Consider the following 9,423-nt stretch of genomic DNA (forward strand, 5'->3'; position numbering starts at 1 on the left):
GCATGTCACAGACATTGTTTACATGGGGCAGAGGAGGATGCTTGAGGTGTAGGATTGTCTGGGGGAGGGGGGGGTGGCGTTTGGTTGTGGGGGTGCCGGTGTGCAAAAAGTGATAATTCATTCTTAATGTACTACTTTGTTCCTGTGGGAGATGTCCTGCAGGTACAGCAGATCAATTAGTGACCTCACATTAGATGGTGATTTGCGGAGAATGACCCTTCCCTTGAGAGTGGAAAATAAAATATAAGGTTAAGGCACCAAGATTCATTTTGCACCATGATGTGCAAGGCTGCTCATTAACACTGACACGTTAAAAAAAAAGGATCATGTAACAGAGTCGTGCCAAAGTTGATGATAATCCACTGGCATCAATACAGTAACAAAGAGATCTGCAGCGTGTCAGTCAGTGTTACAGGAAAAGTTAGATATAGACAAAAATGGACCTGGGTGATAAATTGTACAGTTATGAATTTGACAAGAAATAAATAAATGCGTAAAACATGATCTGTGCTTTGTGGTCAATTTTTAATCTTCATGGATACATAGTTGTGATTATAAATATATTCATTCACAGGCCTCTGTCTTACACACGTGCGCACACACGTGCACGCGCGCGTTCGTGTAGCAGCGCCCCCCCCCCACACCCCACGCACACATACACACATACAAATGCACACACCCACCCACACACGCACGCACACACACACACACACACACAGTGTGAGAGAGTTACGGGCAACAGAGTGCACAGAGCTGCGGGCAATGAAACACAGCCTCCCCGCTGTATTGCAACGTGGAAACGTGATGTTAATGGCCTGGATTTAGCGCTGTAGTGCATGAAAACACGTTTACAGCAGGACTGGACTATAGACGAGTGATTACTCCTCCTCATATCACCCTACATAAATTCCTGCCGTCGTGACTCTCCGATTCGTGACACTCATGCTTGCACATGTTTTTCTCCCCTCAATTTCAGCACCATGGACAGGTCTACTAAAAATATCACTTCTATTTCCACAAAGGTCTTTCCTTCAGGCTCCAACACTACACAAATGTACACAATTTACCAACAACCGTGCAGTTGTGCGCATCAAATCATGCGTCCCCACGCTCACCAGTATGTGACAGCTTACACACTGACAAAACCACAGTGTAGTTGTGTCACTTGGAGAAAAACCCACCTTTGTGCATGCCCGTGAATCGGTCCTTGAGCACGGTGAGCTCGTAGATCTTGCCGAACTCCTCGAAGAGGGGCCGGAGGTCCTTCTCGTCCAGGTTGCGCGGGATCTGACCAATGAAGAGTTTGATGGCATCGTGGTCCTTCATGGGGATGGTGGCCGGACAGCCCGCCGGACTGTGGCTGTGGCTTAATCCGTTCACGAGCCCGTTCGTGCTGGCGGAGACCACACCGACACCGTGCACCGTGGCGTCCACCTGCCCGTTGGTTAAAGTTGCCATCTTCGCACCGGCCAGTGAGTTGGGATGGGTAAGAACGGCAGCAGATGATGGTGATGATGGAGAATCGGTGTGTTGTTTTAAAAAATAAAAAATAAAGGAAGCTGGTGCAAGTCTTGGTCAAAATTTGGTTCCGAGACCAAGTCGTGCCAGAGCTGATTCCGCTCTCGTCCTATCAAAGCCAATATTTACATTGATGTGAAAACACATGTAGCGTTTGGCGAGGACGCATATCAAAAGCGCGCATGCAGAGCCGTTGGTCCCGGTGGAGGCTTTGATTCCTTATATTTATGTCCTACCCAATAACTCGTTCATTGATTTCATAAAAGAGAGACAGAGAAAAAGAGAGATGGAAAAGGGGAGGGAAAGAGAGACGAGAGAGAGAGGGAGAGAGACCAAGAGCGTTCACTGTCTATTTACACCCACGTTCCCTCGTCCCAGCTTCTTGGCACCCTTTTATTTTTTTTTGCATTGAGGAGTCGGTATGGGTGTCTTCTCGGTTTAAACGGACGGGGCAGGTTCATTCTCCTTCAGAACAGTGGGGAGGTTTCAGAGAAGGAGGACCGCTGTAGACTCGGCATATGTCGAGGCAAGCGTTTTCTCTTCCCCCCATTTTCTTATGCTAAGACCGGGTGGTACATTCCACCAAAGGGGAGAGGGTCTATAAATAGAGAAATATAGAGAATACGGTCCTTTGTGCTCTCACTCAGAGCAAATAGCTACACATGCATGAAGTCAAGAACCCAATACTCCTTGAATGGCACACGCACACACACATACACACGATTCTCATCAATTGCAATAAGCTGTAAAGCTGGTGATGACGATTTACACTCGACATGTTTCGATCGGTGTAAAATTAAACATCCACTGCAGAGAGGATGTGATTGAAAACGGTGGCTGACGCCGTCAGGAGGTTTGATTTTGTGCTTAAATCACAGATCGCTATTGTCGTTTCCTCAGCAGCAGCAGTGAACGGCTGCAGTCGCTCCTGGATGGTGGACAGCTCCGTGGTGCTGAAATGCGGTGCCACAGCAGCAAAAACTAAACTACATCGACGGAGGTTTATGCTCAAACGCGGGTTTGTTTGTTTGTTTGTTTTGTTTTTTTGCCGCCTCGAAGGTGTATTATGAGCTTCATCTGCAAATTAATTTGCAAAGGCATGTCTCTGGATTAGATAGTTTGATATTCAGAAAGGGGAAGACTGTGAGCACCGCCGAGTGGCGTAGAGAGGGGCCACATGGAAGAGCGCGGGGAAAAGATTACACTAAAGTGACAATAGAGTGACAACCTTCGTAATTGCGATGTCGGTGGTGCCTAAGCTTTCTCCAGGTACTAAAGAATTATGAAAATCCTCCAGAGCTTAATAGGTTCGTCTCTCACTGCAGTGCAAAAGCAAATAAACAACTATTTTCATTTGAAAGGAAGAACATACTCATTATTTCTCTCATTAGGTTAATGGTGATCTTACCTGTAGGCATCAACCACACATTTTCTAAATAATTTCTCTGTTGGCAGAGGTAGACTTTAGTTTGAGGTATTAAAAACTACACAGAGAGTAAGTGAATTGTATGAAACTATACAACTATGTTATGTGTGTGTACTTATATACATTTTTGTGAAGACAAAAAAACACAGAGGAAGCCCATCTTGAGAACGTTAGGATATATTTCGTGGTACAACTTTAGAATTTGTGTTTGGATTTAGGGTTTAGTTTGGTTCAGGGATAAGTATTTAGTTGTGATGGTTAAGTGGCTGGGGAATGCATTATGTACATGTACATACTTTGTATGTGCTACCTCTTTAGGACCTTCATAAACACTGACCTTGTCAGGAACAGTAGTCCTCATGGCGACCAAAACCTGGTCCTAATGAGGCAGAATCTAATTTCTAAGAAACCACTTTACATAAGTCAGAATATTTGTACAGTTTAAGGTTATGGTTTGACATTGACTGGTTATGGTATAGGGATAATGCTCTGTTCAGGCTGTCCATATGAATGGAAGTCAATGCAGTTTCTTAAGAGGGATCGTTGTGCAAACCCGTGTGTGAGAGTGGATTCCAAATGATTCCCAGAAACTGCATCCCATATCAACATATCATCTTCATATACAATCAACATTACACCTTTACATCCCATTCAAGAGCAGCATGATCTTGAATGGGATGGTCAAACCAAATCTGTGAAGAATAGTGGGAACAGAACAAGGTGAAGGTGGACAAACTGTAGGGTTAAATATCCAAAGTAGGTAAACTCACTAATGTCGTAAAGCTTTTTTAAAAAAAAAATATTTTAAAATATATCAAAATATATTTCCAACTAGACTTAGCGCTCCTGTATGGCGTCAAAGTGAGTGTAGATTATTGACTGTGGTGTATTTATTTGGGGACTTGTTGTTTATCTTAATTCCCACTGGACTTTAACTCACTGCAATTTATAAATGATAAGAAAACTCCTATTCATACTGAGTTTGATGAGGGTCATTTAAACCGTAGTGACACACTGCCTGCGGTACATGAATGAATAAGACATAAGTCTGTCTTTTAATATGGAAAACATGAACTCATACTTACCTATGCTTTCTCAACCTGTGATCTCACAGACATGCAAATGACCCTCAACACACAAAGAAAGAGAGAGAGAGAGAGAGAGAGAGAGAGAGAGTCATGTGTGTTTGCTCCTTCTAAAAGGGAAACACAATGAAGGCAACAATAGAATTTATACGTAATGTCATATTAAATTCATAGCCAGACCCAAAGTGTAAAATATAGGTTACATAAAGCCACAAGGCACTGAACTAAACTCAAGTGATGATCAAAACGAAATGGAATAGTGGTACTCCAGTTATGTTCCAGTATCTTCCGTTAAATCATGTTCCCTAAAGGCCTTACACTGTAGCAGCCACATCCAAGGCTCATCATGTTGACCTATTTTTTTCCATTTTTTGGCTACGAGTCGCACCCCCCCCTCTGCCTAGACATTAGCCAACCATTAAATAACAAAAGCGACACGCACAGTACCTCTCTCACCTCTCTCTGCTCCTCTGCCAGCTAAATGGCCCGGTAATGTCATCCCGTTCTCACGGCATGACCGGGCCCCAGTGGGGTGGGGTGGGGGGGGGGGAGTTGGGCGTGGGGACTTGGCTTTCTTTGGCATGACACCGTGCTCTGCTCTCCAAGCTTTCCCCTGGGGCCACACTCCATTCACCACGGCAGCCTCGCCTGCGCTCACGCCTGACTTACCTCTGGCAATATTTTTTTTAATACAAGGGTGAGATGGAAGGGCACAAATCATTGTAATTATGTTCAGTGAGTACTGCTGTGATGATTGTGTAAGGTATGGCGCCATGATGGCTCCCACATGGTCTGTCGTGTCACACAACCTGCCGGTTAGCCGCGATGAAATGTTTTCAGTGTAGCCCGGAGTGAGATGACTGAACACATTGGACTGGTAATAATAATAATAACACTACTAATAATAACATGCAATTAACAAGCAAGATGTGTAAAAGTGTGTCTCTTTGCTCCTTAAATAGTCCCAAATTCAGTCTATTGGGGTACTCAAATGTGACTGCCTCATACTTGCAAATCATTTGTGCCCCCCACTTTACTGTGAGGTAAAGGCGCCTAGGTCTACCTAATTTCATTCATCCATTCATTAATTGTCTATCATGTTATTCTCCACATGAAGAGACACCAACAGGGTGAAAGACAGGGTGCACCCTGGACAGGACGCCAGAACCATCGCAGGGCTTACACACTGAGATGATCAACCATTCACGCTCACATTCACACCCAAGCCTGATTAATCTCTATTTTTTTTTTTTTTGAAATGCAATATATTCTTTTTTTAACCAGTATAAAAAAGGTGGCCACTTTATTAGGTACACAGGTCATCTCATAAAGTGGCAGGAGAGGCACCAGATGTGGTTTCCTGCTGCTGGTGTCACGTATTGTGAGTTCAGAGATGTTGTTCATATACCTTGATAGTAATGAGTGGTTATTTGACTTACTGTTGCCTGTTTATAATTAAACACATGTGGCCATTGTCTGACTTCTAATATCAAGGGATATTTTTGTAAATAAACCTTAAAGATATTTAGATCAGCAGTTTCCGACATATTGGTACCACCAAGCATGTCATTGTGATGCTTGGTTCAAACTTCAGCAGGTCACCTTTACCACGTTTAACTTTCCCAAATGCATTAGGTTGCTGAATTTCTGGTAATAAGCACTTAAACAGATGCACCTAAAAAGTCATTAGTGCATATATGGTCATATCAAATTACAATAATTGAAGTGTCTTCAGTTAATAAGTAAAACACTGAAAGTGTGCCTCTCTCCTTGGTGCTGAAACTAACACAGCAATGGTAACAAATACAAGCCTCTGTCCAGGGTTCTGAAGTTAATGCAGGGCAATACTGACAAGTATCGCTCCATTAATGGGCCTTTGTGAATTCCAAGAACACTTAACACAGCTCAAAGCCAATGAGAAGGCTCTGAGAACAAAAGTGCCAATGACCAAAGACAGCCTGCTTTTTTCAAGATATTCTCCTTAGCTCCTTAAAAAGAGGTCACTTCAACCGCCCAGCCCAAAGCCACCCTACCCAAAAAGAACATCTGCAGGCATACTATTTTGCCCTTGAATTATTGCTCCTTTGCTTGTCATGGCTTCAATTTTCTGTTTCAGCACTGTAAACGGTTGCAGCAAGCAAATAAATGAAAAGGGAAATGAAATTCTGGGTGGCCAAGATACACAAATAGATTGATAATCTGCATGGGGCACCATAAAGGGCTCTTTTTAATACAACCTATTCTGCATAGTAATGTCTTTTCTCACCTCTCCTTCATGTGGGACAAAGTTCTAAATCTCCTGTAGCCTTGGGACACACAGGCTGTATATCACCGCCCGGTAATTTAGGGGGAAGAGTGCAAAGGAATGAGGGAATGTCAGGCACATGATTTCATCCTGAGAATGTTTAGAGGGACGAGGAGGGCAGGAAGGTCCCCTTTAACTTGATTAGTGCCATTTTGTCAAATATCCGAGGGGGTGTGCCAAGAAAAAAAAAAAAAAAAAAAAAAGCCTGTATGCTGTCTTTTAAAGCGTGGAGCATTGTTCACATGTACAGTATCACTGTGACATGAGGATTTTATGGGTCACGTGGATTTATTATTATTTTTTTTATGAGCGCATTAATAAAGAAGGGTGTAGAATTATGCAGACGCCTATACAAACATATCTGGGAGATAGGATATTTCATAATATCCAAGGAATAAAATGTGTTTTATTGGGTCATATGTGTGAGTGAGTTATATAGTGTTTTTTGACACTGGGATCAGAGCAAGTGTATTTCTATCTCCACATACTCTAAAACAAATAATGCAACAAATGCTGTCAGTACCACTTGTTTACCATTAAAACTATTGGTAAAAGGAGATCTGTGGACTATACTTGTTTTTTTTATCTATGCTGCTGCTGGAATCTATAGGTTTATATGTACGGTATGTCCAGTTCCATAAAGTCCACATTTTACAAACTGTAAAGACGTCACACTTCAGTAAATAGGGAAAATAGAAAGAATCTTGCGGAGAGAAAAAAAAAACGAAAAAAACTGGGAAATTGCTGCATAACACTGGCCACCCAGGAATCCTAAAATGAGCACACAGCTGAGCTCAAAACAATAGTGACAAGATGCTATGGATTTCATTAGAAGAAAGCCTGTTGATTTGTGAATTGCAGAGCCTCTTGGGAATCTCATTCTGTGGAGCAATGAGGTGTGTCTGTCTCTGGCCCCCGCGGTTATACCTGCGCTGCATTGGAAAGAGATTAGTGCTGTGACATTTGACATGGGTGGGCGTCTCTGCTTGTGCTGAATGCCAGCTGCACAGCCATGCTGTCAGCTCCTCTCTTTGAATGACTCTCCGCCCTGAAAACACAAGCGTCTCGACAAACAGCAGCACCACAGGCTCCAAGAGTCTCAGAACGCTCACCTGTTCAAACAAATCGAAGAATGCTCTCACACTTTTTAGACTTGTACACTTTTGAGTGAGGAACACAGGAATCAAAAGATTTAAACTGATATAAATAGAAATGTTAGTTAATCACTAATATTGTGTATTAGTTTTAATATGGCCAACCACAGTTTTAATATTGTATGTGTACAGTTAGGAGGAGCCATCCTGTGCTGGCTTGGACCTTGAGAGTCTGCTGACTTATGTTGATGCAGACTTTCCTTTCTCATAATTTAAACTGCCTGCTTTTGTTCTTTAAAGTTTTTGGATCTGCTGTCTGCATGTGAGCTGTTCTTCCCTTCAAATCTATGAGTTTATATTTTGTTGTGTTTTGATTTTGCTGTAAAAGTCATGTTTGTATATGTTTTGTCACCTTCCATACAAGGACTACATGTAAATTAGCCAGTGGCTAAAATCTGGCATATTTATGTTAATTGATGTGCAATGTCCTTATTTAAATAAATAAATAAATAAATACATAAATATTGAAGAAAGGAGTAAGGCTCATTAGATTATTTTGTATTCATTTATTTACCATTAATCATGGGAAATTCATGTGCGTGGTACCATTTTAGGTTACTTACACACATGCTTTCACAGCATGTGACCTAATTCTGATGCATTTCCATACAACCATGTTATCTGATGTGACAGAAACTGTCTTCAGTGTCTGGCTGCTGTCCGAATCATGCTGCACCAAAATCCCATTTCCACTACAACAGATCAATTCCACAGAGAGGTCACGAGGTGAGGTGAACTCTGACCCCCGGCTTTGTTGGCGCACACTGATGATACTCGGAGGGCTCGACCTGGTTGTCAGGGTGATGTGACACCTCCATTCCAGATGGGCAGCCATTTTGGGGCCAGAGTTTTCTGGCTCCTCTGTGTCATTAATTGCTCTGAGGAGAAAAGTAGGACTCACGGGGGAGTGAGGTAACACCTGGTATTCTGAATGAAAAATGTCTTGCGTAAGGATGAGGTGTAGTGTATTTGTCACTGCCTCTCTCTCTCTGTGTGTGTGTGTGTGTGTGTGTGTATTTGCCCATTCATGTGTATATTTACATTTCTAAAATTAAGTTACGGAGGCTTTCATGTGTAAAAACCTACAAACAATAACAAATATAAGCTAATTGTTAGTGTATGTACTATATATACACATATATAAAATAAGTAGTAATTATGATAATAAAGGATGTGGCCTTTTACACTGAGCATATCTGGAGGCTTAGTTGTTTTTATTGTTTTTATAATATGAGGACTTCTCTCATATTCTAATACTGTGCAACATTACACAATGGATTTTCCAACAGTTTTTGTTCTTTATAATTCTTTAAAATCTTACTTGTTTATTATCTTGTCTTCTGTATTGTTCCATATCAAAGCAAACACTTGTGTTTTGAAATTCTGTGAAATATTCATTGCGATGGGATGGAATATCATGATATACATTTAAGCTCATATTTTCACTCCTCCTCCTCCTCCTGACCAGACTAGATGCTCATTTGAGTTTGAGACCCCTGCACTGTGGTCTCTCATCATGCCGTTGTGTACTGGTGTCACACCTTGTCATTTTCTCCTTTCTTCAGCAGTTTTGTCAGTTTTTGAAGATTCATTTGCCTTTGACAAACATAATAATGCTAGCATCATTTCTATGAGGCTCACTTTTTTTTTTTTTAACCACGACTCATAACTTGATGACGGAAATCTTTTAATTTCCTTAAAGCCGTCTCCTCACAGAAGGCTTTAAGACTCTGCGTTTGGCTGAAGTTCTTCACAATAAAATCCCAGTAAGCAGTCTAATTATAGCCGTAAAGGAGAAGTAGTGGTGAATATTGACGGTGCAGTTAAAACCCTGGCACAGACAAGAGGCTGTGATTGCATACAATAATTTGGCATTTGGTGAGAGACAAAAGAGGCTGCAGAGAAATATGTTTCAACTCACCAAAAGAAAAAAAA

The 9,423-nt window shown here is 41.8% G+C and overlaps 1 protein-coding gene across 5 annotated transcripts in view; it reads right to left on the minus strand.

Moving 5' to 3' along the window:
- The window catches only part of celf4 (CUGBP, Elav-like family member 4), a 95,495-nt gene extending 93,582 nt beyond the window's left edge, over positions 1-1,913 (minus strand). For all 5 annotated transcript variants that reach the window (XM_058631442.1, XM_058631439.1, XM_058631438.1 and 2 more), the window contains exon 1: positions 1,182-1,913. In XM_058631442.1, the coding sequence (XP_058487425.1) occupies positions 1,182-1,458 (277 nt within the window). In that variant the 5' untranslated portion in view covers positions 1,459-1,913. The remainder of the gene's footprint in view (positions 1-1,181) is intronic.
- Positions 1,914-9,423: the final 7,510 nt, after the last annotated feature.

The sequence above is a fragment of the Solea solea genome, chromosome 6 (genome assembly GCF_958295425.1).
Source record: "Solea solea chromosome 6, fSolSol10.1, whole genome shotgun sequence".
NCBI classification, from domain to species: domain Eukaryota; kingdom Metazoa; phylum Chordata; class Actinopteri; order Pleuronectiformes; family Soleidae; genus Solea; species Solea solea.